Source organism: Microtus pennsylvanicus, chromosome 5 (assembly GCF_037038515.1).
Source record: "Microtus pennsylvanicus isolate mMicPen1 chromosome 5, mMicPen1.hap1, whole genome shotgun sequence".
NCBI lineage: Eukaryota > Metazoa > Chordata > Mammalia > Rodentia > Cricetidae > Microtus > Microtus pennsylvanicus.
This window is the reverse complement of record NC_134583.1, coordinates 85,170,380-85,198,168: the sequence shown is the minus strand read 5'-3', so window position 1 is coordinate 85,198,168 and position 27,789 is coordinate 85,170,380. Positions and strand designations below refer to the sequence as shown.

Sequence of the window (27,789 nt, the reverse complement as noted above, 5' to 3'; positions counted from 1 at the left end):
TCTCCCGCAAGGTAGCAAGTAGAAGCATTGAACCCATCTCAGATGGGAGAGAGGTTCCACAAATAATGACCTTGCATGGAGGGAGGTCAGTGCAACCCTCGCATCCTGATGCTCTATCCTGTAGTGTAGTAAAAGACAGGAAAGATGGCACATCAAGGGAAGGTGTCTTATGAACGGTGCCTTCCTGCCCAGGGGCCATGCTTTCCGTCGAGCTGCCTTGAGCAACAGTAGAGTCACAGCCCCTCTGCAGCCCCAGGTAAGTGGCAGTCTCCAATGTGCAGGCCTGAGAGGCCAAGCTAGGACACACACAGTGTGAATGGTTCAGCAGTTTCCCAGCCCTGGCATCTGTGTTTCCTTCCTGTTCTGGCCAAGAGCAGCCAGATGGAGTACCAGCCGACTTGTTTTAGTCTGAGGGTTAGATTGCTGGAGATTCAGTACCAGAAAACCAACGTTCTGTTCTGGGGGTAACTGGGAAGGGTAAATCGGGCCATTTCCCAGCTACCCTGTGTGAACAGGAACTACCCACACACTGAGCTCTCTCCATTCATTTACTCCTCCATCAGTTACTCATTCATCTATAACTTCCCAGGTGGCCCATCACAGGGCAGCACACACATCTGAGCACAGAAGACACGAAAGGCCACACAGAGTGAACCAGAGTGCACTCCAACCAGGCATGTTTCTGCTAAGACCAGGGTGACAACCAAAATCAAGGTTTGAGTGCCCACACCCTGTCTAAGCTAGGGTGAGGGTCAGGCAGTGCAACTGAGACCATGGAAGGTGTCTGAACGAACATGTGGCAAGTCAGAGACTAGGGCACCATGACTGGCAGTAGGGTGGGGCCAGTGGGCCAAGGATGGAGGTGGGACATTCTATAAGGAGGCAGGCACTGTGGTTGCTCTTGGGAAGATGTGGGTGGGGTTGATGCGCAGAACCAAAGAAACCCAGATATGGCCAGGAAGAGTCATCGAGCAGAGGCTGAAACCAGTGTCTCTCAGGGAATGGGTTGGGATAATGGAGCTTGTAAGCGCTGCTAGCTGGGGCTTGGGCATAGCAGATGGCATATTCAGCACACAGGGGCTTGAGCACTAGCTCTGGATGGGCCACGTTAGCCATCATTGCTATGCCTACGGACTGGACACGTGCCATCCTGCCACTTAGGACTCAGAGGAAGAAACACACCAAACCAGGAAGCGTAGGAGGTTTATCCCAGGACCTTAGTTTGCCCTGCCTCCAACTGCCCATCCCCAGGACTTGCCATCATTCAACAGGCCAAAACACAGTGCTTCAGGAGGGGCTAGGATACAGGCGGGACAACCAGCCGTCAGTAGGCAGACTCACTGTATCTTTGAGGGTGAATAGAATGAGGGCTTACCCAACTTACAGGTGGGAAGTGGGGTACCAGTACTGTGTTGATTATGGAGGAGTACCTCCTTTGTCTAGGTGGCTCTAGTTGGGTGGGAGAGGGTTCTGCCTGTGTATAAGGCCAGGTTTACCCCAAATCAAGAGCCCTTCACTCTATGATAATGGCTGCTCTGAACATGGGTTATTTCCCATGTTTTCCCATTCTCTGCTGAACTTAAAGGGTCTCATCCCTTCTTGATACTCATGCATTTTCTATCAGATGACTCCAACCCTCCAGAGAGTAGCCCTAGCTATCCCCAGGTCTGAATTCCATCTTATGTGAAGCCAGTGTTGCTATCAACCTGTCTCCCTCCCGTGAAAGGTTGGGAACACACACATACACCTGCACACACACACACACACACACACACACACACACACACACACACACACACACACATCTGCACATGGGGAGTGCCCAGTGCAGAGGGCTTTAACTCCTGCACTCAGGTAGGTGTGGCCTGCCAGAGGAGCCATAGACTACTGCACTCTGCAGAATACACAAGAAGGGGTGTCTGGACCCAGAGTCCACAAGCAGCCAGGGTGTGCCTGCTCTATGGAGATTACCCTTCATTGGGACCCACCTACCCTAACCATAAACCTGGTAGTCTTACTGACATTGTATTGATGGTATCTGAGTGACATGCTACCACAATTAGCTGTGGGTGACAAGAAAGTGGCCAGGGAGAGCAGGACTTAAATCTCTCTCTCTCTCTCTCTCTCTCTCTCTCTCTCTCTCTCTCTCTCTCTCTCTCTCTCTCTCATCCTCCCTCCCTCCCTCATTCCCTTTTCGTCCCTCTCCCTCTCCTCCCTTTCTGTTGGAGCAACCCAGGGATCAGGATGCAAGGCAGGGGAGGGAGCCCTTTTCCCTCGTCACTGAGGTCACCATGTCTCTGCTCCACCGAGGGCAGGATTTAGTGTGCAGATCCCCATGTTCCTATGGATCCAGAGGGAGAACATATGGGTAGAAACAGGCCAGAGCCACAGGGCAATCTGTCACCTTCACACCCGTGTCTGATAGGCTGGAATGGAAAAAGTGGTTACCCCAGAATCTCCTAGGGCCTACAGGAGAAATACTAGACTGTCCTGTGTGCTCTGAAGTCCATGGCTCATCTAGAATGATTTATGGTCTCTGAGCACCTTGCTCTGCAATGTGAGATCCTTGTCTCAAGAGGGTGTCCTTCCTGATACCAAATGAAGAATGGGTGTTTGTTGGGGGAATAGATGGTGTTGTCAATGTCACTATCCTCACCTCACGACCTGAAACCCCAGAGATGGGTGGGACTTGGGAAAGGCAACCTGACCCAGATAAACATAACTGGTGATGGGCCAAGGATACCACTGTCTCCCCAGTGGTCTCACCAGCACCAGCCAAGGCAAAAGTCACTCAGGACAGGAAAGACAGTAGTGGAATGTCCCCGTGATGAGTACAGCTTGATCAGCCTGTGATGTTAAGCACTCTTCCACATCTGGGCAGCTGAGAGAGGCCTGGAAGTACTGACTGCCCCACCCACCTCCCAGGGTTTGCAAATCTCCAGGATGGGCTCAGGATTGTGGCTCAGCTGTGCCTCTGGGTGCCACTAGAGGGTGCCGTCTCTGGAGAGGTGAGCACAGAGATGTGTGTTATGTAGGCCCAGGGCAGAGACTGTGGACAAGCACACTGCTTCCCACTCTTTCTGGGTCAGACTGTGCTAGGTAGGACAGGGCAAAGAAAATCAAAAGGGAAGAGACTGAGGAAAGGGAGACAAAAGATACTAGGGAAAGGAGAATGGAATTCTCCAGTGAAGACAGGACCACGGCAGGTGCCTGTCCGCATCCTGCCATCCTCCACTACCTGCCACAGGGATCACAGGAAGCTAGAAGATCCATTTGTGCTGCCTTGAATCTCTCTGATGGTCACCAAACATGGCCTCAAGGCTTCCATATGAGATGAATCCCGAGAGTCTCTTCTCTTGGCTAAGAAACTCAGGAAGGCAGAGGTGTGTCTGAGAGCTGGACATAGGGATGTAGGTCCCTTCCTGGCTGTGCAGGTTGGAAGCCCCTTTCCTACAGAAGGTCCAGCCTGTGACACCCTGACTGGTCCCTTAGCCTGCCCCATTCTAGTTTGCTTCAGAGGTGGGTGGAGGGACTCTGAGCCGCTGCTATACTGAACAGGCTGTATGACACCACAGACTGTACTCTCTATCCTGGTTCCCTAAGCCATTTCATTACAAGAACCAAGGAGACAAGGCATTGGAAAGGACATAAGGCCCCTGCACAGCTCAGCGTCCTCACCCATGCTGAAAAATAGACATTAAGGGTACCAGGCTAAGCAGAGAGCCCCCAGGCTCAGAGAACAGAATACAGCCTTGGTGTTTTCTGGGGTAGCCTGAGTTGAGAAACATGTATGGCTAACTGTCTCCCACAAGAGCCCATGCCCATTACCCAGCTTCTCCTTACCCCACATGCCAATGTGGCTGTGGTCTCTTGCCATCCTCACCAGTGCCACCGAGCCTGTTGAGTGAGGGGGAGCGACTGCGGGGTCCGGGGACATAGCTTCCAAGGCTCTTCGTGGCTCCATCAGGCTTGCTGGGTGTCTGCTGCAGCAGCTGGGGTGAGAGGCTTCGGTGGGAGGTGGCTGCAGAACAGACAGCCCATTCCGGTGCACCAGCATGGAGGTTGTTATCACTATTGGAACGCAGAAGAACTCTGGGGGCAGCCAATGTATTGGGGGGCCGCCGCCTGCGGTTGGAATAAGCTGGGGCCTCTCGGAAGGGCACTGGGTTGAGGAGAGAAAGAGAGAGGCAGATGAGTAATGCCAGGGAATAAGACACAGGGAGGGCAGGTCTGTATGCATCCAAGCCCCCGTGCAAACCGGTGATGCATCTGAAGGCTTGATGCAAGATCTGTTGCGGGGCTCTTCAAAGCCTGACTTGCCCCCCACATGAATGCAGAGAAACACTGAGGCACATGGAAACTCAAGCCAGGACCTCGATGGAAGGCACTCAGGGTCAGGCCTTCCATCGGGCCAGCCCATGCCTTCAGCAGGAAGACACAGCCATGACACAGGTAAGGACAGGCTTCCCCATGTCACTAAGTGTTAGGACACTACATGGATCAGGATCATGCCCTTGAAATGGGACTAAACCTCTGCAATGGGCAGAGCTGTGTGTCTAAAGTTCATACGCTAGGGTATAATCCAGGACCTTAGGATGTGACCACTTGTGGAAAGAAGTCCTTTACAGGGGTGACTACATTAAAATGGGTCACTAGGATGACCTCATGCGACGGCAATCATCAGAATCCAAAGATTAGGATCCCAACACACAGAGGATGACATAAGGATACAGAGAAGACATCTGTAAGTCACAGACAGACCTCAGGGAATCTGCCCTGTGTCACTTTAAGCTTGGGCATTCAGCATCCAGGATGGGGACTAAGGGGCATTTCACCTTTATGACCCACTCAGGCCCACAGCCTTGGTCACGGCTTTCCCCGCAAGGGAAGCCAGTCGCTTCTCCCCACCCCCATCACTTAGGTAAAGGAGACCACAACACCTCAGAATCTTTCCTTTCTTCTCCCAGCAAGTGGGGCCTAGTACCGTGCAGCAGTAGCAGGTGGCCCCACTTCACTGAGCGTCTCATGAAAAGGTCTAGACAGAGCTGGGTTCTCACACTCCCGAGCCCAACACACCCAGGGACTCAGCTAAAGCAAACCTGGACACCTCAAGGGATGGCGTTCACGCTGAAGTCACCCAGAGCGTTCAGCTGTTTGGTCAATAAAAGAAATCAATCTCTACAGTCTCTCAGGAGTGGCACTCCAGGCTACAATGACAGCGACAATAGCTGTCCTCCCCTTGATGGCCAGATACACTGTGCATCTCCTAGCCTCTTGATGCCCAGGGAAGCCTTGCTACAGGATTTCTGCCCCTACATCCTGTGCTGCCCAAGGCTAGGGCTCCGTTTTGCAGACAGGACCCTGTGAAGCCAGAGAACCGGGGCTTCCAGGGAACTGACCTGGTTAAGAACCCTGACATCAAAAGAGAAGCAGAACACCACAGTTTAGGACAGCCTATGGTATCAGCTGCCCAAGGTCAGAAGTCAGAGGTGGGCACCCCATATCACAGAGCCCACAGCCTTCTACTCATCTGGACATCAGAATTATGAGGATATAAGTAGTACTAGAATAAGTAGTTCAGGCACAGTTAATGGGAACGGAATGGCTCTGGCAGACTCTACGGGGTCAGAGATGGCCCTGCAGAGCTCACAGAAACAGAGGTGGCCTAAGCACAATTCACAGGGACAGAGGTATCCCTAGAGGAACTCATGGGGACAGAGATAGCCCAGGCATAGCTTAAGAGGTGACCCCAGCAAAACTCACAAGGATAAAGGTGGTACTGAAAAAACCCACAGGGACAGAGGTAGCATCAACACTGCTCATGGGGACTGAGTGGCCTGGGCAGGCCTTCTAGGAACAGAAGTAGCCCCAGCATAGTTCACAGGGACAGAGGTGGCTCTGAGAGTGCTCTTTCAGGTCAGCTGTGAGTCAAGACACTTCTCTGTCCTAAGAATCAGAGCTAGATGCCAAGCGGGAAGCCATACGGCAGGGGAAGAAGCTGTTGGGCTTGGGGTCATTTGATGTATAAAAGGAGTCCTCATCCCTCCAGTGGACAGAGGCATGTCTCATGCAACCTGCTTTCTCTGCAAGCTTTTGATGGGAGAAGAAGCTCAGCCAAGCCATTGGCTATGTGCTATCTCACTCCCAGTTTCTCCAGCATGTGACTCACAGGGGCTGGCCAGAGACAGACCAGGAACACCAAAGGCCGGTAGTCTCTGCTTTGGAGTCAAGAGCCTGTGCTCTTGAAGAGCTAGGCGTAGAGCCCCAGAAGCCCAGCTCCAAGAGAATCATAGCCAGGTCAGGCTATCAGGTGTGTTTGGCTGGGCACAAAGGAAACCTTACTGATGACGTTACCCTGAGGAGGACCTTGAGAAGTCTCAGAGTGTTTACCATAGAGCCTATAATTGTTACCAACAGGGAGTCTGTGGTCCTCTTGGATTTAAGGACAGGTGACCCCGCTATCCCAACAGGCCTCATCTGTCAATCACTGAGATCGGGGGCTGGCATACTCTTTTGGTGTGAAAGCCAAAAGACTGGCCGACATGGAGAGGATAAGACGGTCCCTGCACCTTGGGGCTTCCAGGAGTACCCCTTGGGTGAGGCACCTGGAATGTATCACACGGCTCCAAAACCCGGACATGCAGGTACCCTGAGACTGCATCTGTAGAGACACCCATCCCTAACAGTACAGTTGATTGCATCCCTGACTATGTAACCAGTAAGGCATTAACACCCTTAATGGCAAAGTGAGTGGTTTGGGGAGGGAACTCGATGTCCTGCCCAATGGGAAGATAAATTCTGTAGAAAAGTCCATAGAAACACAGAATAGCGATAGCATTATTTAACACTCTGAGATTCATGTCATCCATGGGTTCTAAAAATCGAAGTCCCACATGGCGAATTTTGGTAAGCCTCATTAGAAAAAGAAACAAGTCTATTCTATTTCCATTCCGAAGGAAGGAGGGGGCAGGCTGTCCTCACGCAGGCGAAGCCATGCAGGCAGGGTCATAGAATAAAAGAACCGGGACATTTATACACATTTCACCCCAAAGACCAGGCAAGTGAGTCAAATGGACCCACACAGGTGACATTAGGGTGAATGTTTTAATGAAAATCGCTTTGCTTAATGGCCAAACCTCTCATCAAATTAGTTTCTCAGCTGCTGAAATATCTCTGGTGTTTAGTTCACAGTGAGCTTGGGTGGAAAGTGAGCTTCCTAATTTTCTTAAAGTCACCTCTTTGGAAACCTGGTTTCATCAGAGAAAGAGCTTGCCGTCTGACAAAACTCTCTGACTGGGACCATACACGCAAAGGATGTTTTTTTTTTTCATAAAGTGTTAAAAATAGCTTCTTTCCTGTCTGAAAATGATTAATATGCCACCCAACGGTTTCCTTCTTTCAGGCAATCTGCAAGCCCTTAGGTGGGTGGATATTTTCTTAGCTGTCTTACATGCATTTATTTATACAGTTTTTTTCTTCCCCACAATAAAATTCATACAAGGTATGATAAAGAGGGATTCTTCATGCACCCCATGGCTTCGCAGCCAGGGACAGCCAGGCAGAACTGGCAACGGGCACTGGGAGAGGATGCCATGGGTGCACCCAGCCATGTGCCCTGACCCTCCTTAGCAGGTGCTCACATTCTCCAGGTGCCCTGGAGGATGAAAGCCAAAACTTCTTCTATTTTCCCTAGGACCTAGTTTTCTAATGTGCCCTCTGGCACAGGCTCTCTGGATGAGATGTTCTGGAATGCAGTTCCACCAGAGGCTGGTGGCTCAGGAACACACTAAAATACAAAGGCACCTTCATCTGTGTTAATCTTCCAGACCCGGTTAAAGCCAAACCAAATCACAAAGCTGGGGCAATTATTCCTTGAGCAATGAACCACAACCAGCAATTTGAGGAGGCACCCGAGTCCCCTCTCCCCACAGAAGCAGCCCACAGCTGCTCGCTAGGCACCCCACGCTTCCTACAGCTTTCTCCTTACCTTCCTTCTTGGTGAAGGCATTTAACAAAGACTTCATTTTCCCTGTGACTTTGGCAGCAGTCCGCTCATTATATAACCCTCTCGGCGGGCAGGAAGGCTAGGCGCGCAGCCCGGCCCCTCGGAGCTGGCGCGGCTGGGACCCGGCGAGCAGTGGCGGGCGTCTGGGCGCTCTGCAGCCCCAAGCATCGCTGGGCATGCCAGACCCAGCGTGCTGGTGACAAAGCCCACCCCATATTCTGTCTGTCAGCTGGGAAGCAACTGTGCGCAGACTGAGGCTGCTCTCAGAACCGGCTACCTCTGGCGGCGATCCTCATGTGAGCAATGCCACTCTGCTGGGCGAGCAAGCAGGGCATCGGAGAAGCAGCACCACGCAGGGTTAACATGGAGCAGGCGACTGCGCGCGAGCTGGCGTCCAGGAGACACCGGGAGGCATTTGTGAGCCGGAGCCCCAGTTATCCAAGGAAACCCGGCTTCTGCCGGGTGCTCCGTGCGCCTGTGGCTAAATATAAAGTGCTGTGCTTTTTCTTTTTTTCTTTTCTTTCTTTTTTTTTTTACATTTTTAAAGAAGAAGCCAAATCTATTTGTCAGCTAGCAGATGTAAGAAAGTCAAGGGGGAAATATCTACATTTCAGACAAGCCACCAAAAGATCCCTGACACCTGGGTAGGCATGGCAGGATTCAGGAATCCTGACAGTGACCTATTTCCCTTTGTAAGAAACAGACACAAGTGGCATTACTTCTCCCGCCCTCCCCATTCTGATAATGACCCTGGGAAAGCAGGACTCCACCTCCTACTGCTTACATTTGCTTTTTGGGTGGAGGGAATGGGAAATAATAACTGACCAGGTAGTCAGAGATAAAGCACCCCAGTTTGGGGGCAGTTGGCAAAAGTGGGCCCTTCAGAGCTGTTTCCCCACATGCCTCTGGCATTCACACCCCAACAGAAGTCTAGAAGCAAGGGAAGATCTCCCCAACTGCTGCCTTGAGAAAGTTCTATCTGTATAGCAAACAAAGCGTGATGGGGGGAACAAGCAAAGGTGGGTAGGATGGGGAATGATGTCCATGCCAGGGTGGAGGTGCTTCCAGAGCAGGAGCGAATGTGAGGGTCAGACTTTGCATGGGGTGCATCTGCCACTGGGGCGGTAATTAAGTGTGAGCTTCTGCGGTTGCTAAGAGAACAGCTTCCCAAACCCAGGGGGGTGGGGGAGAAAAGGAAAAGGAAGAGACAGGAAAAAGCAACTGGAGCACCGAATTCAATTCCATATGGCTGACACAGTTTATGTCAACAAAAATGGCGGTGTAAGGAAGAGCAGGCTGGCATGCCCAAGCAGTGGCACTTTCCTTCCTAAGCATGCTCAGGATGGCCGACGCTGTGCCAGGCGTTGTCTGGGTTCTGGGAAGGGAGAGACTGTGCCTGATTCACTGTGTGTCTGTGTGTGAGCTTCATGTCGGCTGAGCATTTAAACATCATTTCCATTGGGCCCACACGGTCGTCAGCCATGTCAAAACCGCCCGGGTGACATCCTCCCCTGTAGTGTCACAGTCGGGTGGCATCAGAACGGCTCCTGAGACTTGTGCTGGCTTAGAGACGGAGCAGCTGTCTAGTGCTTATTGCAACATCATGCATGTGGGTTCTGGGCACTTGGACCTTCTGGGCAAGGCTGGGCAGGTTCCAGGAGGACCTCTGCCCACCGTATCACCCATGAGGGTGCAGCTTTTAGGGATGAACTAAAGACAGAGTAGGAAAGTTTCAACATGGAGGTTTCTAGATCAGCATGGAACACTGGCTGGAGGCCAGACTGGGGTGGTGACAGCAGTGTCCACGAATACAGGAAGTCCCATATCACAGGCCAGGGACCCTGCCAGTCATGCCCCTCAGCACATGGGCTCAGGGGACTCGCCAGAGCTCTGGGAACTCTCTGGGACACCAGCGATGCTCAGTGCTTGTTCCATCTGTTGGGGATCGATATCTTCCAGAAAGCGCAAAGCTGCACCCAAGCCAAGTTTCCCTGCCACCCACTGCTCTGGCAACTCCTTGGCCACTGTGTGATGCAGAGTGTGTGCCCACAACTGTGTTGTGAAGCCAGAGGCCAGGCTTTGTGCCAGTCATGCCCCCCCTCCAAGATCCTACATCTGACATTGACCTTCGGTGGAGGTGGAAGGAGACCTCGTCCCTGGACATGCTATACCCTCTCTGAATCAAGGAGATGGCAGAACCTTCTTTTCCATATGGGTCTCAGATATGTCAAAAGACCAAGGGATAAGCAGGTCTCTGTCCCATCTTCCCTAGAGCAGAACCCCAAACTCCCAAACTCCAGCCAGGGAGCAGTGTCACATGGCCCAGATACAAAGTTCCCAGCTGCCATCACCACCAGTCATACATGAGGTAGCTGCTCCTTTGGGTGCATTTGTTCACAAGTAGAAACTGCTGCGCAAATGTGCAGGGCCCTGGGCTGTCCAAGGAGAAGAGCTGGGAATTGTACCAAGCAGAACAGTGTCTCTATCCAGCTCCCTCAGTGGCAGCCAGAGCCAAGCCTGAATTCCACGTCCCATCAGGCTGTTGAGAGTGAGCTGTGCTGGTCAGAAGGGCAACAGGTGTAGTGGATATCATATGCAGCCAGGGGAAATAGTCACACTACAGACAGAAGATGAGGTGACAAAGGACCCCCCACACTGTGATTCCACACCAAGGATGCTCTCTTCAGACACCTTTAAACAGTTTTTTTTCTTTTCCCTTTATGATGCATTTTGGTCATATTCACCCCAGTGACCCCACTATCTTCTCTTGGACATTCAACATCCGGTCTCTTTTCCTTGTTAAAATTCACAGAAAAACGGAACTTCACCCAGCAGCCATCCAGTGCTAACAGCCCTTCAGCTGAGAGGGGGCTCATGAGCTCCTTCCCATCCACACTTCAATTCTGGCTAGCTTGGCCTTGTAAAGGTCTTATACAGGCCACAACCACAGATGTTGGGAGTTCGCGGAGCAACGACTGTGCCATGTCCAAAAGACAGTATTTCACAAGCCTCCACATATCCTCTAGTGATATATTCTGTCTGCTCTTCCTTCCATGATGTTCCCTGAGCCTTGGTGGTGGGGGAGGTGCAGAGGGTTGTGACAGAGGCCCCACGGCCCATGCCGGGCCAAGTTTTCAGCCACTCATTTTCAGCACTGACCAGTTACGAGGTTGCATTTACCATCATCCACTGCTAAAAGAATCTTCCCTGTCAAGGCTGAGAGCAGCCAAACATGGAATGGGGGTGACCTGTGTTGTGGCTGTGGCAAATGGGACGGTAGACAGGTGAGCTGGGGACTGTGAGATCTGAACAGGCAGAGTCCTGGGTACTCGGTCTGGGGTAGACTCAGTTGAAGAGAACTGGGGGTGTCTCATAGTACACTCTGAGAATTCCTGCTCTGGGAGTGGGTCGCTTCTGATACAGTCCTATCGTTCTGTCCTTGAATGACCCCAGGAACAAAGGGGTCTCTACCTGCATGTGGTGATTCTTGCTGTCAGAGGAAGGTCATGGCATCCCTACCCTAAGGAAATATTAGCTCTGTACCCCACCCCTACCATTGAATCTCTCCTCCTGGCTTCACACAACAAACAGACACAGGGTCTGTTTTATCCCTCATCCTATGATGCTACTACAGCCAGTGACCTCTTAGCATGCCTGGCTGGCAACACATCAGCCATGATCATCAATGTGAATAAGGAGCCCATGTGAGCAGTCGTAGTCTGGCTTACACCGCCTTGGCTCTGTGCTTAGATGTCAGTCAACATACAGCGAGCCCAGGCCCTCCTCTCCTAGCACAGCGCTGCCCACTCCATTCCCTGGGGTCTTTCACCCTCCTGACCATGGGGGCCCAGTGTTGACCCAGGCTTCTGAGGAAAGTTGTCGTGGTGTTGACTGAGGCTGGTAGCGAACTGCAGCCCCCTGGCACCACTGATACCATCCTTAAAGAAGGCAGAAACTACAGAGTGGGAATTAAAAATTAAAATTAAGGGAGAGATGAAATCCAAAAGCTGTTTCTCTTTAGGACTGCTAGAGGTTCTTTGCTCACAGTACATTTTTTCATGGTGGGGTCTGAGATTTCTGGAATGTCCTGGGAGCATCCCCATCCTGGGGTCCCTGAGAGCAGCCGTAGGACTCTCTAGAGATTTTCAGAGGCTGTGCAGGGTGCCTGGGTCCTGGAGATGCCACTGCCTCAACCAGCATTACAGGTGTGACAATATCACAGTCCTAAAGCCAAGGGCACCAAGCAACCATTTCCTTCTGGTTTTCTCTTTTGCCTTTAGTGACAGGGTCTCAGTCCGTAGCTCAACCTGGCCTGAAACTCCCCCTCCTCCTGCCTCAGCCTCCTGAGCATACACTGCTACATCTATAAGCATCCTACATCTACATCTACCAACCTGGTTTTATTCGGGATGGCAGACCAGGGCAGTACACAATGTAGAGATGGCAGAGAGTCGCAGTCTAGAAACACAACCATAGAGCTGTCTACCCGAACTCCCGTCCTGCAGAAGGTGGGTACCATTTCTGTCTGCCACCACTCAGTGTCCACGCACACTTGAAAAAAAAATCATATTGTACCCTTGGAACCAATTTCAGGAAGACCCTGAATGAGCCCCAAACCATCACTCCATGGCCTGCATGGCCAACAGCCTGCATCCCTACACCCAACCCTGGCCATGGGACTTCCTCTCAGAGACTCACTAAGCCCTTCATTTCCATGTCTTTTGACGGCTGCCTGACAACAGGCTGGAAAATAATTTTGCTTCTTGTACAAAAAAAGGCTCTCCGTGCATCAGAACATTTTGAGGCTCTCAAGTCCTGGCAGGGAGGATGTGGCAGGTGCTACCGGCACGTGGTGAGACTCGGAAGTGCTTGCTGCTGATGACAGGCGTGTCTCCCCTCGCTGTAGCTTCAGTGAGGGGTATGGGAGCCAGGCAATGGGCTGAGGCACTGTACTCTGCCGCCATGGGCTGGCTGGTCAGGAACTCCCTTGACCCTCGGTTTCCCCCTAGGCAGAACCAGAGTAACTAGGAGATTCCCAGTACTTGGCTGTGGGGTTACATGAGTCCATGTTTGCAGGACAAAGCAAGGTGTCCCCACGTACAGCCCTTTGGAGAACTACCCAGTCGGGGGTAAGGCTCTGACTCCAGAAAAGCCACCCCCTCTTTGCACTCCTGCTTCTGTATAAAAGGACTTGGCCAGAGCTGCTTCATCAAGAGTGGTAGGGGTTCAAGTGCACTTCTATTTGCGACAGTGCTGCCAGTGACGGCTGAGTAATATATATATAGGTCATTAGAACGCATAATGGAATCCAAGGACATGGCTCAGTGTTTGCTTAACACACGCAAAGCCCTGGCTGGATTCGATCCCTAGCACAGCACAAAGCCGGCATTGCTAATATAATTCACACCCACAATTCCAGCACTCAGGAGATGAAGGCGGGTGGATCAGGATTCCAAAGTCATCCTCAACTACACACAGCAAGTCTGAGGCCAGATTGGGGTACGTGACACCCTACTTCAAAACGACAAGATCCCAACCAAACCACATGACAAGTCAGCAGATGGAAAGATGGTGGGCAAGGGTCCTCCACACTGAAAGCCATACACCCACCTTAGCAGGTTCAAATGCCTCTGTTATCTTTCAGGGTGTTACCCCCTCCAAGATACCTCTCTGGCTGACCCTGTCACTGGAGACAATGTCCCTCTGGATTCCCAGTACTGCAGTTGGCCCTCTGGGCTTTTCACGGTGCTAAGAGATGCCACTGTTTCCTCTTGCCCTGAAACTGGGAGCTGGGAATTCCTAACACACAGGAAACTGAATGAATGAGCGAAGAGCCCAGCTCCCACCCATTGGTTCCAGGCACAACAAGCTAGTCTGTCTATAGTCCTATTTAAGTGACATGAATAACAGCCGACCCATTGCTCTACCCGACCCCCACCCAGGGCTTGAGCTGAGGCATGCCACACCGCCACACCAAGCAGCTACCTGGGGACCTGGGAAGGCCTGTGCAAGAGAGCTCTGAGGAAGTCCCTGTCCTTGTCACTAGAACTCAATTTCCAGAGTCCTCACAGTATTTGTAGAGCTCCCTGAAGCCTTATATTACTTGCTGTGAGAAAGCTGGGGCCTAACCTTAGCTTCTAATGCCACCTCGATTCACCCATCTGATGCTCAGAGTAAAGAATGCTCTGATATGGGGAGCATCCTGTAAGGCAGTAGCAGAAGCAGAACCAGGTTCCACATGGAGCCTACTTGGGGCCACTGCTTCCAACTCTCTGCCGTATCTGTGGAATGCAGGGTAGATGCTCTGCCAAGCAGTTCACAGCCCAGACTGGCAGCAGGGTCCTGGGTCTGCCCCCCAGTTAACCATCATACCCTTTCCAGCTCCCCGTCTCCTGCCTTCCTGGCTATAGTGCCCTCTTACTGATAAGCAAGGCTCTGGTTGAGAAAGGCCAGGAGTTTGGATCCCAGGGCAGGCTGTCCTCAAGGTCCCTGGCTACTAGAGCAAAAGCTGATCCATGGACCCCGAGTTCATCTCTCACATCTGTATCAGGACTTCCTGGGTCCAAGTGTCACCAGAGAACTGCATTAGCCACAGTGAAGTCTTTAAACTCCAGAATTCTGCACCAGCCAATGTGTTTTGGGGATCTATGCAGGGATGAGATACCTGCTGAGCACAGAGCTCCCACACTGCACACAGTAGCTGTCACATGATCATACATGAAGCTAGACATGGCTGTTCATCACTGAGGTTACTGTGAAGATGTGCTAAGGAGAGGCCTCAGGGTGCGCTAGGGGCAGGTTTCAAGGCCTCCAGGTCTCCCTAAAAAGCTGAGTGGCCACATATGCCAGCAACGGGGTAATCAGCTAGGCCCTCACCGAGGACAGGAGGGTGCTCCCTCCCTCACTGTACATGCGATACCCCAGGAGCCTCCACTAAAGAGACCTGCCTCAGCCAGCTCAAGGCTGTGTTCTGAGGATGCACCGAGTGTGGGTACCTAGGGCAAGTTGGCTATGTGTATGAGGCTCCATGCTTCCCTTCAACTCAGGCCAGAGAAAGACCTCAAGGTGCAAAGCCTTGTGGTGTCACCAGAAGGGAAGAAAATGCAGTTAGTCAAACTTCCCATTCTCTGTGGCACACCACACCTGATGCCCTGAGACGATCCTTATTTTCCTCCTGAGGTTCTACTCCACTGGTCTTTATTCCAGGGGAGGAGGGTAAGACAGAAAGAGACAGGGCTGTAGAGGCAGGGGAGTACCTGAGTGGCTTTCAACATTGGCGCAGAGGCTGCTCTGTTTCCTGATCTGACAGAGACCCACGGGGAGCTGTGAAGACTAGGAGACGTTCCAGAAGGTCTCAGTGATCCATCAGACCCCAACTCCACCAAATGTCAGAAAGGATATACATAAGGCATAGAACACTTTGGTCAGCAGGGTCTGACTGAAGCTGGGAGGCAGAGGCAACTGGGCAGGTAGGAGCCAGAGCCCTAATCCTTTAGCCCATCCCCGCCAAAGGCAAACCAGCAGACCTTGCTTCCTTTTCCCGTAGCTTCAGATAACTGCAATTTAAATATTAGTAGGCAAAGTATCTCCATCTCACGGTAATTGGTGAATGAGTCATACCCACATAAATAAGGCCAGATATTAAAAGGCGTCTCAGCAGTAACACGGGGTTAGCTTTGCACAAAGATGTGGGTGTCTGCGGCGTCTGCACCATTCCGGGCAGGAGCCTCTGAGAGGCTCAACTTTTGGAAGATGCATGGCAGCTGGGGTGAGTGGTGTCGCCATGGAGTGGAACTAGTCTGGGCCTGGCTGGGTTGAATAGGTGCTGAGGGGCCAGGTGGGACTGGGAAAGAGCCTCTGGCATGCAACCTGGCACTGCCTTGGGCTATGTGCCCAGGACCACAGCCAGTGCAAGAGCCCTGGGCCTGAGGTGGGCTGACGAGATAGGTAAGAGAGACTGAAATGCATTTCAGAGGGAGCCTAGGTGTCACATGGTGCCCCACCAGCCAGGCCCATCTGCCCTGCCTGCTCAGGAGCTCTATACTTGGCCCCTAAGGCTGGTAAAACTCACTTCCTGACCCCATTCTGGATTCAAACATCAATCACCCTTTCGGCCTAGCTAGCATCCTTTTATCAGGCCCAGTCTTTTCCCACATAGGCCTGTCTCTGAGCCCTGGAAGCTTCTGCTGGACAGAGGATCAGGTTTCTGGCTTTTACAAGGAGCAGAAGACCCCACCTGTTTGGCTCCCCCAGGAGAGCCCTAGAGTCCTGCCTTCCTGCAGGAACCCCTCCCCCAAGATAGAAGGACGCCCGAAGGTCCCCTGTAGACTTCAGAGAGACAAAGATAGCTGTCTGCAGGGAGTTAGCCAATTACCAGCCGCACTGATTAGCAGAGTACAGTCCTCAGCCTGGGAGCCAAGTCCGTGCAGCCGCCCTCCTTCCCCAGCTTCCAGCCCTGATGGCTCCTTCTGTCCAGCTCCTAGAAATTCATAAAATTTGAGCCTGAGGCTAGCAGACAGGCATCCTAGATCAATGTATGGCCCAAAGTGAGATGCCAAGATACAGTTTCCTCATCCAAAGAGAAGGGAGCACCCCCCACCCAGCCCTGCCTCCTAAGGTTCCCTGGATGTCTTGAGGGACAGAAAGCCTGGGAAGGGCTTTAAGACCCAGTGAGACTGGACTCACCCTCAGCCTTTCTGGAGATGGGGAGCGGGCGCTGAGCCCACCCAAACTATGTAGCTCAGCATCTTCCCATCAGAAGCATGTGGCATGGGCTGCCTGCCACCAGCCTCCTTGGCAGGAAGTCTTACGAGGTAACTCAGGGACTCCAGAGGCTCAGGCAGGTATTCCTCTGCATGTCCAACATATAATCAGGTAGCTGCATCCTGCTCAGGGCAGCATGGAAGAGAGCTGACCGTTGCGTGGCTTGCCTGCTTCTCCATATGTGGCACACAGACCGAGCTCTAGGCTACTAAGGAGAATGAATGGAGGCTTTCTGGCTACCATTGTTCTGGCTAGACTCTTAGGGGCCTCTAGGGAGAACTTTGCTTCTAGAGCTACTCTGGCCTTCACAATCACTGCTTTCTCCTCATAGGCCCTCCCCATATACTGGAGAATAAGGCTGGACTGTAGAAGTCAGGGCCACACTGAGGGGCCACTGTGACTGCATGACACCAAGTGACAGCCCCACACAGCAGCTGTGACCAAGCATAATTAGAAAAATCTGGCCTTCATACTGAAGGCTAACGTCCTTCAGTTTGTGTGCTGAAGCCCTGATGCTTTGTGTGATGGTCTCTGTAGACAGGGATGCTGGAAAGGTCAGAGTTAGGTGAGCACATGAAGAAGGGAACTCGTGATTCATGGTCTTATAAGACAAGACACCAGAGAGGATTGCTCTCCCTCCACTTCTGTGCTGTGTGGTTTTCCAGCCTTCTGAACTGTCAGCTGAATAACCCTCCTTTTTTTTCTTTATAAACTTGCCTCCAGCATCTTGTGCGTAACACGAACGAGCTACTACAGAAACCGTCTTACGTTCCATCCTAGCCATTACTTAAGACTTCATTTTGCCTTTCTTTCTCAGCAAAAGGTTTGTCTTATTCACTGTACTGAGCCCAGCTGCCTTCAGAGATGCCTTCAAGTGCTTATCCAATAAACAAATAGATAAATGAAGGCTTTCTCCCACCTCATCCTGGGCTTTATAAGAACTGAGCCCTTCACTATGAAAGCTGACTATTTCTAGAATTCTTCACATCATGAATACTCCTTCCTGTACCTGGGTTCTTCTGGAAGGTCTGGGGTGGAGGAGGGTCTTGTTCCGTTCTGGGTGAGCCCACTGCTCGGCATGGTGGGAGCCAGACGATGGGTGTAGGTGCCTGACAGAAGCGACATGAGGGAGGAGAGGCTTATTTGGCCTCACTGGTTTAGGGTACTGCCTAATCTGGTGGGGAAGACTCGGCGGCAGTGGCGTGAGGCAATGCTCACATGCTGTCCACAACCAGGAACGCTGGTGCTCAGCTCACTTTCTCCTTTTCATTAAGGCCTGGACCCCAGCCACATCTAGGGTGGGTCTTCCTGCTCTGTTAAACCTCTCAGAAAACAATCCTCCCAGAGGCATCTCCTAGATGCTGCTCTCCACATTGGTGGTCAAGATGAATGCTCACACATGGCAAAATGCTCTTCTTCTCTGCGTATCTGGTGGTTTCCAGTTCCTCCTTGAACGCTGTATCAGATGCAGCACAAACTGTGTGTGTTCTCGCTGCACAAACTGTGTTCTGTTATCTTCCTCCAGAGAGTGTTGAGTGTTTCTAGCAGTAAGTAAAATCACTGGCAGAATGTCCTGTCCCATGAAGGCTGTTCCAGGGTTCTTCTGGCGGGGCGGGGAGCAGGGACACTGTGTCTACTGCATTGGTCTTAGGCTGAGTTCTGACTCTGACCTCCCTTCCAGGGTTCCTGTAGACAGCTCAAAGCAGGACTCTCCTCCCCACTATTGCCTCTGCAATGGAAAGCCCTGACATCTCACTGGACACTTCAAGTTCACGTTGCTGGTTTCCACTGGCCCCTTCAGTTCTTGTCCTGCACACATACGGTGGCTCAAAAGCCTGTCAGAGATTGGAGGGAAATCTGGGTACAGATTTTAAGGGTGTTCCTCCTTCTGGAAACTTCCCTCTTCTACTTCTAGCCATCTAGAGAACTCTGACCCCAATGTCCAAATCCCAGATCTGAATCATCAAGCCAGTGAGATGCCTCTATTCATCAGGGTTTCTCCTGAGGGCGTCCCTTCCCTTAGGGAACAAGAACCTCTGTTTTTATCTACTTTGGACTGCTCGGGAGTGGCAAGTGGCCTGTATGCACACCTCATCACTGTTCCTAGGGGTACGGTTATTTGATATGAGTGACCTGGCCTCCAACCACAGAGACAGGCTGGGAAATAGCCTTCCCAGTGTTTCTGCTTCTGCCATGAGGTTTCCAAAATCACCAGGAAAGGGCACAGCCATGGAGGGGATTTCACTGCAACAAATGAATCCAACTACTTCCTACCCAAGGGACCCAGGAGATCAGAGTGGGGACTAGTGGGAAGGAGATCTTGCTGTTCTGATCACTGTGTCTGTCAATCAAAGATTAAGGTGGGGCAGGGACTGTAGCTCAGTTGATAAAGTGCTTACCCCACATGCACAAAGTCCTGGGTTCCATGCCCACTATAAACCAAGAGTAGTGGTACAAGCCTGTAATTACAGCACTTGGGAGGTAGAGGCAGGAGATTAGGAGTTCAAGGTCATAACCAGCACTACGGCAAACTTGGGGCTAGCCTGGGCTAAATGAGATTGCAGAACATGAAATGCTCTTGAAGTTCCTGGGAACTGGTTCTGGGACTCATATCAACTTGTCCTTACTGGATCCAAATGCCCGGTTGTATTTTGGGAACTAAAGAGGCACTATGACTGGCTTAACCTTGAAGCAAATTCCGGGCTGCACTCGTGGCTTGGTTAATATTAGATGCCATTGGCATCAGGAAAATCCCGAAGCCCAGGGAAGAACAGGGGACATGGGAGGACTTATCAGCACCTTGTGCAGTCAGGGTCTAAAGGCAAGGAGGGCATGTGCCCATATGGTCATAGATCCATACTGGGCAGTGCTGTGGGGATGGACTTTATTACTGAAATTCTGGCCCCAGGCTCCCTGCAGTGGCTGTCCACAATAGAGCTGGAATCACTTCCATCACCATGAGATGGTAAGCCAAGAAATGTCCCAACCATTGCACAGAGAAGCCATTGTGTAAACTCATTATGACTCACCTAGAAGCACCCCACGCTACACAGTGCAAAGTCAGGCAAGTTGACAGACACATGTGTGTTCTTGATAGACATACTACCGTTGGGGAATCCTGGTTCACACAGGGGCTAAAATACTCTCTAGAAGGGCCCCAGAGATGGTTTGGAGGCTTAAGGCCAAGGCAGTGACTGTGGTCTTATAGGACACCTATCCAGGTTTGTATTGCGACAAGGATTAGCTATGTCCTTGAATCAGAGTCCTTATTCCCTCTGGGCCTGTATCTTCATGGTAAATGAGACCCAAGCAGCGCATTGTATAAAGTCCCTTCTGGCTTCAGGAGCCACAGAGAACTGGGCACAGTGGTGGCTTTGCAGGATTCTACCTGGAGCTTGTATGCACTCCTAGGTGGAGTATGGGCTACCATCCCCCACCCAGCTAATGGGACCCTAGGATCGAAGAAGCTATAATCTGAGTTTTATAGAAGCCGGCTCCTCCATGCAGCTAGCGGAAGAAGCCATTCATGCCTAAAGCTGAAAGAGACATTGCTGTGGGGCCTGGGAGAGAAGCAGCCGGCGAGATCCAACAGTCAGGTGAGGGTGTCCTTCACGTGATGCTACCAGACGTTCTCCCCGCAGTCACACACACTCCTAACCAGCCAGTGTCCAGGAGGAAGGCCTACAGCCAAAGAGAACCGTCTCACAGGCAACTGTCACAAGGAAGATGCACCCAGGGACACTCTAAAAACACTTGTTAGGAGGGTGTCCCCATGGGACATCTTCAGAGGTAGTCCTGGACTCATTGGCGCATTGGTTACTAGGTCTGGGCCAGGTTACTCCCATAGGGTCTGAGTGGGATGGCCCTGCTCACCTGCACGAGGTTGGAATGAGGTGGGAACAGTATGGCATGGGGAGTGACAGAGATAGAGTCTGTGTCACCTTGTCTCCCTGACAACAGTTGTAGATGTGGGCAGGCAGAGGAGCCTTTCCGCCTCCCTGGCTGCATTTCACCCTGCATTTGGGGTTTTTGAGAATGGTGGACTAGTGTGGCCTCTGCTGCTTTTCCGGCTAACATTTTGGGATCTGCCTGTCCTTTCCGTGGGCCTTAGCCTGCCCCAGCAGGTGCTGGACATGGAGGACTGGGTCTAACAAGTCATAGATTACAGGTCTATGTTCCAAGCAGGGGCCAGAGCCTCCAGGGACCGAGGCACATGGGACATTAAGTGGGGGCTGACAGTTGGCATTGAAGGTAACATGTCATGGGCACTGGAGAGGCCTGCAGAGGAAGCTGGACAGACTTCTTATGGCCTAGGGAGAGCATTTAAATGTGGGTAATGTCATACACAAAATTGTGAACAACTCCCCAAATTCGTATTTTTCAATCTCTGACTTCTACATTTGGAACCAGGCCCTGTAGAGATGTGACTGGATTAGGATGGGTCTCTAGCCTGAGCCCTCGTCACGTATGATCAGGGTCCTTATATGAAGAGAGGTCAGGACAGGGACACACAGAGGGACAGTTACATGAGGACATGGGGGAGAAAACACTATGAGTAAAGGAGAGAGGCTTCCCGAGAAGCTAGCCCTGTAAGCCTCAATCTTAGATGGCTAAATTCTGGGGTATGGGGTGACGGGCAGGTACATTTGAAGACCCCGGCTAAGTGCTTTCTCCTAAAGCCCAGGCAGAGCGAGGAATGCTCGCTCACTCCTATATATGAGACTCTGGTCCTGGACTTGGCGTGGAAGCCAAAAGCTGAACTTCCTCTTCATGAGCTATGGTCTTGACACCTCATCCCATTCTACGTCATCTTGAAGACACAGCCCAGTACTTCTGCGACAACAGCACAGGTGAAAGTTCTCAGGGCTTTAAGCCCGCACACCTCGCCTGTCTCTAGCCAGTCTTTCTTCCAGTCCCAGTGTCCTAGCTGACAGGGCCTCCACTACACCAGTCCCACTCCTTTATCCTCTGCTTAAGCCAACACCCCAAGGAGCGCTCCATTTTCCTATCTGGGTCAGCAGCACAAGCCAGGAAGCTCACTCTCCTTGCTTACTGCCACCTGATGTGGCCACACATTTGTCCCAAGGAGATGGGGAGGGGCGTACAGTTTCGTGCCCCTGAACTTGGTCCCGCTGGTATCACCAGGGAGGCGGTTAGAATGCGATGAGAGCCTCTGCATCTGACATAGCCCCATGTGCAACACGGGACAGCTCCAGCATCTGCACAGGGACAGACCTTGAAGTTCGCCTTTCCTTCCCACACAGCCAAGAGCGTCTGGCCCCATGCCACAGCTCTGTGCTGTCCCGGGTGACATTATATAAGGCCCCTAGAGGCTTCTTGCTGTCCTTTTCAGGCCAGGTTCCCTGGAGCTGGGTGAGATGCAATTGGACTCTTTGTTTGATCAGTAGCATGGCCGGGACGTCTTTGTGCCTGTGGCACTTGTTTCTCTGCGCCTGTCCTTTTCTAAGAAGGACGCTGCAGGCCAAAGGGCCCCGAATGTTAGGTTAGGGCAAATCGCTTTCCTGGAAGCACTAATTAGGCAGCAGGAGTAAATTTTCTCTTAAAAAATAAGATATCCCAGAGAGGTGCTTGTGCCCTTTTTTTACCTGTCAGACCACTGAAACAATGGACCCCAGGGCATTGGAATTTCTGCAGGAGTCTCAAGCTGGGAAATAGAAAAGGGGCTGAAGCCTGGTGCCAACCAGAGGGGGTAACCTGTCTCCCAGAGAGATCTCACGGAGTTCTTATAGGAAAGCCTGGAGCTAACAGTGATGTGTCAGTGATGGGCAGGATCACACCCTGACCAGGACTGCTTAGCTATGCACACCTCCTGCCCCCTGTTTAACTCTGAACCTCATGTCTGGACCCCGAGGACAGATGGGAGTCTCTGGACCTTTGTCCCTCTTCCCAGTGTGGCCGCACAGAGTGACTCTTCTCACTGCTTTTCACTATTAGTGGTCTCTTTAGTCAGCCTACTGAGGATGAGCCACCAATTAAAACTATTAAGCCATTATTAAAACTGTTATAGAGAACCCAGGGTCTAACCCTAACAGCTCCAGTAACAATGCCAAAGCCAGAGGTCATCCTTCTAGCAGAAGACCAGAAACAATAACCCCTATGATATCAGAATGGTGTTCCTCTTTCCTGCTTCTGGAACCTCCCTAAGTGGCGCAGCAAGATTCCAGCTTAGAAGGTGCTGTCTACTGACTGGCTGCCTGCTCTGGTCCCCTTGGGTGACCTCAGGGAACTGTGATGGATATTTGGTGGGATGCTGTCTTGGTGATCATGGACAAGGGTGGGATCCAGTAAGATGCTATCACTCATACAGTCTGTTCCCAGAGGCCCAAACCAGGATGGCAGGAAGCAGAGTGGGGCTGATGAGGTCAGACTCCAGTAAAGAATAAGATTTATGTTCCGAGTAACATGGAGGGGCACCATGAAATTAAGAATCACAGGCAGGCCCTTCGTGAATGAATAAACATATCCCATAATTACAGAGTTGGGAAACAGGAGGAGCAGAACAAAGGCGGAGAGGCGAGCGTCCCAGCTGCTTGCTGCAGGGCTGAAAATAGATACCCACTGGAGAAGACTGGACGCCACAGGGCGGAGTTGTCTGTGAGCTTTCTGTAGTCAGACAGCATCAAGAGCAGAGGGCAGGAGGGCCACCGAGGAGGGGACATTGGGAAAGTCCACACACATCCTGGAAAAGCCTGTGGCAGAGGGTGGCCTTGGGGATGCCAGAAGTAGAATGACTGAGACTGAGACCAGCACTGCCTCCGGGAGGCAGAGCAGGATAGCAAGCCAGTGTCTGCAGCATCGCTTCAGGTTGGCAGAGCTACCATGCACAAAGGAGGCAAAGAAGGTGGTGGGGGCTTTTCAAGGAGGCAAAGAGCAAAGACCCCATCCTTCCTGGGTACTCTGTAGGGAGGGGGTTCTGAAACCACAGCATTTCAGCATCTCATTAATCAATAGATTAATAGTGAAAATATTGGTCACATGTTCTGGACAATGTGGATCATTTGCTTACCAGCCATCCTTGTCTTGAAGTCCACACATGCAACAATCCAATGTTGGCTTGTCTAATGGCTACATCAACCCAATAAGGGAGGGCATGATGACATGCCATGACTTCAGGAGATGACTTTAGCATAGAGAGATTAAACAGCTGGCCCAGATCCACAGCTCCACAGTCTTCTCTTGGGGACACCATTATACCATCCTTCCTACCATCCGTAAGACTGTTGGAATGGGATCCTCCCCGCCTGGAACATGAGACATCTAAGGCCCAGGACAGCTCTGCCCACATGAAACTAAACAAGAATCCACTCCTGGCATGGAGCCCAACTTTGCTTACACCCCTTTCCAGAACTTAGTGGCTTTACTTGGGACCCCATAACCTCATCAGTCTCCCTCTGGACCCTTTTCTGCCCTGCATCCTCTCTGCTCGGTACAGGCCTATAAGGACCCCGGGGAGATGGAAGTGCAGGGCCTGGACTTCAGCTGGGCAACAGTGCCAACCAAGGCCATTGTCCCTCCATCCGATCTAAGAACAGTTATGTTCACACCCGTCAGTGGACTGTGATGAGACTCTGAGGGAGGGTTCCCCAAATGTGGCCTTGCCGAGCAGGGTGGTAGAAGGTTTGGCAGCAGCAAGGCCTCTGCTGTGTTTTTAAGTAAGAAAGAAATGCCAGGAAGCACAGCCGTCAATCCTCGAATCTGCTGTCAATGTTAAAAATAGGGGGGCGGGGCTGCACCAGGCTGCCAGGCTGCCTGTGAGGAGCCCCCTCTCACACCAGTGTTTTTAATTAATTTTAAATTGCTCTGGAAAGGGGACAGCACTGAGAAGCTGCCAGAGTGTTCCCTCAAGCTCAACAGCAGCCCCTACCAGACGCCTCCTCTGTGCCCCGAAGTCCCTAACCCCGAGCTGCAGCATCCGATTAATTCAGCCCACAGTTCCAACTCACCAGCAGGAATCAACGCTGCAATCACCCATGGGCAGCTCTGCCTGGGTTCTCTGAAATCTGGCTTCTAGTATGGACCCAGGGCCTGCCCAGGACAAACTCAGGGACTTCCCTTAGTAGAGAAATTGACTGGAGGGAGGTGACCCCATGGTGCCACAGTTTGGAGTTCCAGTCAGCTAGGCCAGGTATGGCTTTCTTGTCATGCTAGACGACAAGGCTGAGCAGGCAGGGTAGGTCTACACCCATCCCTAATGACTAAGAGAATCTGAGACCCACTGGTTTCCATTTTGGAGTAAGGGAGACAGGAGAAGGAGGTTCCCTTGGGACAGCGTGTCCCTGTGCAGTCTTAGTGACGGCAAGATCCTTTCCACTTCCTAAAAAAAGGCAGGCAGAAGCTTGGGCTGTCATGTGAAATCTCTCAATTTTTAAATACTAGTAAATCATTTCCTTTTCTTTTTTCCTTTTTTTTTTCTTTTTTTGAAATCCAAATGTCCCTTACAGTTTAGGATCTGCCCACAGCCACCAGGACTTGGAGCTGGGTGTTTGAAAGATAGGCATCTTCAAGGCTTGTTTTCTCTCTGTTCTGCCCAGAGAGGACAAATGGGTATCCCTGTCTATTGGGATACTCCTGCCAAGCCCAGCATTCCCAGTGCAGCTGTTGGTAGTCTTGGTGTAGCTTTTCAGAGTTAGTTCCACAGAACCCTGGATAATCTCAAAGCAGAAGGTATCATTCGGATTCCATGGGTCATATGAAGTCAGGTGGCTGTTTACTATGGGACTATCAGGACCAGACATGTTTTCAAGTACATCATGATGCATCTAGAAGCACTGGAATAGAGCGAGCAGCATTGACTCCTGACCCATGCCTCTCAGAGTAGTGTGAAACTCACTAGACTCTAGAATGTCAAGTAGGACTGAGCCTAGCTTAAGGGACTGTCAGAAAGTCATGCATCCCAATCATGAACGATGCCTTGAATGGCATTGGTACAAGTTCGAACTCAGAAACAGAGCCTCACAGCCTGGGGTGTGAGTTGATCCTGTGCCACCTGCACCTAGTTGGCTGATGACTTGCACAGACAGGTCTATGGGCAAGCAGGCCAGTGAGCCACAAGGGACAAGGGCTCAGGCCTCTGCCCAGCAGCCACACATGGGATTCTTAGGAGAAACTGAGCATGGACCAGGAAGGAGTTGGTGGCCTCTCGAGGAGTTGGCCTGAGCCTTGGTAATGTCAGAGCTGGAGCAGCCAGTGTGCTGTCAGTAAGGATTAGCAAGAGGAGAGCGGGAGGGAAGGGAGATGAAGGCTCAGACCCATAGTTGGTACTCCCTCCACCAGTCATAGGCACCCCATCTCACGGTGCTTGAGGGCTAGACATGGACACAGAAGAAATCCATTCCTCCTAGGCCAGGGGCTGGAGGAGACAAGCCAGAAGAGAAGGGCCTACAGACTGGTCTATCCTGGACTCAGGCCTTGGTTTTTCCCTCTGTAAACTTGAAACCCAGAGCTCACCATGTCTGAAACTCATATAACCACAGTAGCCAACTTTCAGCACCAGGTATCTTTCCTTTAGTGAAGGGAGACATCCTTGTTCTCTGATCCTTTGGCTACTTGCAGCTGAAGACTGAGGTCAAAAGGCTTGGCCAAATGGTACGCACTGGTGTCCCATATAGTTGAACTGGCTGAGTCGGGGCTACCCACTTGGACTACACCTGTGCAGGAGGTCTGTGTTCTAGGAAGCTGGGTTTCAGGGGTACTGTACTCTCCCAACGTCCATGTCAACTGAATGATAAAGACAGGCCAGGTGGGGCCCAGGGAGGAGTCACCTCAGAGTGCCTTGGATCCCCATGTTGTCAGCAAGAGTAGCTGAAAGCTCCTGACCCATTGGGCCACCTAAGGAGGTGCCGGATAGTTCACAGTCCTGCTCTAGGGAAGCAGGGGCCTCAGGCTGATTCAGGGGGTCCTGGGATATATGAGCAGCAGAGCCTATGGCAGCTGGGAAGAGAAACACAAGCTGGAAAGCATAGCCGAAGAGACTAAGCCAAGGGTGCTGGTGCCCCCATGGGTCTCAGCTCTCAAAGCACAATAGTCAAAGACCTGAAGAGATGAGATTGGAGTCCTGAGCACTCCTCCAAATGCCCCAAGGATCAACCAGTCCCTGAGGGTCCCACGAGGCCATATATCTTTGCCATAGCCTCCTGCAAGGAAGTAAAGAGGCAGGGACCTGTGGTGACATGGGTCCCCAGTCCCGCAACACCACTCCTGTTTCACAGTAGAGCATTCTGTTGGGCTGTCTCCTACAGTGTCCCATCCAAGTGGCATGTGTGACCCGCAGTATGCAGCCCGTGGGTGAGCCCGGACAACTTCCTGCTTTCCCATTGTGAAGGCAGGAGGCAATGTCACAGTAGAGTGATCTTCAAAGGGGCTGTAGGCCTCTGACTTAAATGATGGCCACTGTTTGTGGCTCCCAACAGCAAGAAAGTATAGTATCAAGTCTACAAGCTACAAGCCAGGCCATAGCACTTGGGCTGAGGTCCCAATAAGGGTCCAGGCAGAGATCCCCACCACCTCCTTCAGTTCCAGAGCCTCCATGTATTCTCAGTTTGTGACTGTGTCACCCTTAAGTCTGCCTCTATTTTCACATGGATCCTCTCCACTGGATTCTGTGGTCCCTACACTTAAAGCAGCCCCTGCCCCACTTCTGTGTAGAAGCAGAGGTCATTTAGGGCTCTAAGTCAGTATGCACTCATTCTAACTTGAGTGCACAAAACTGTTTCCAAACAAGCTACATTTCAACATGTGTTGGATGACTCCAGGAAGAAGAGTGTATGTGTCAATAGTCGCCTTTCTGGGGAGTCAAAGCCCCCTTGTGTGCTGTTGAGGACAGGGTCCATGGGCTGCTGGGATGTGAGCACCCTGGCCTTGCCCTCCTTGCTGGGATGAACCCTGCATCTACCATGGAGAAGGTTATTCCACCCACAGCCTGTAGAAGCGGGCATGGCTTGTCATCTGAGCGAGGAGATTTTGGTCGTGGGCCCTTGGTACTCCTGGTGACCCAGTGATGT

General features: G+C 51.7%; 1 protein-coding gene across 12 annotated transcripts in view; it reads right to left on the bottom strand.

Moving 5' to 3' along the window:
- Positions 1-27,789, bottom strand: part of Shank2 (SH3 and multiple ankyrin repeat domains 2) — a 443,257-nt gene that overhangs the window by 242,955 nt on the left and 172,513 nt on the right. For 8 of the 12 annotated variants that reach the window (XM_075972893.1, XM_075972896.1, XM_075972898.1 and 5 more), the window contains exon 12: positions 3,844-4,162. In XM_075972893.1, the coding sequence (XP_075829008.1) occupies positions 3,844-4,162 (319 nt within the window). Of the gene's footprint in view, positions 1-3,843; positions 4,163-7,987; positions 8,720-27,789 lie in introns of those variants that run through there. The other 4 variants (XM_075972902.1, XM_075972903.1, XM_075972900.1 and 1 more) reach the window with 2 other exon arrangements.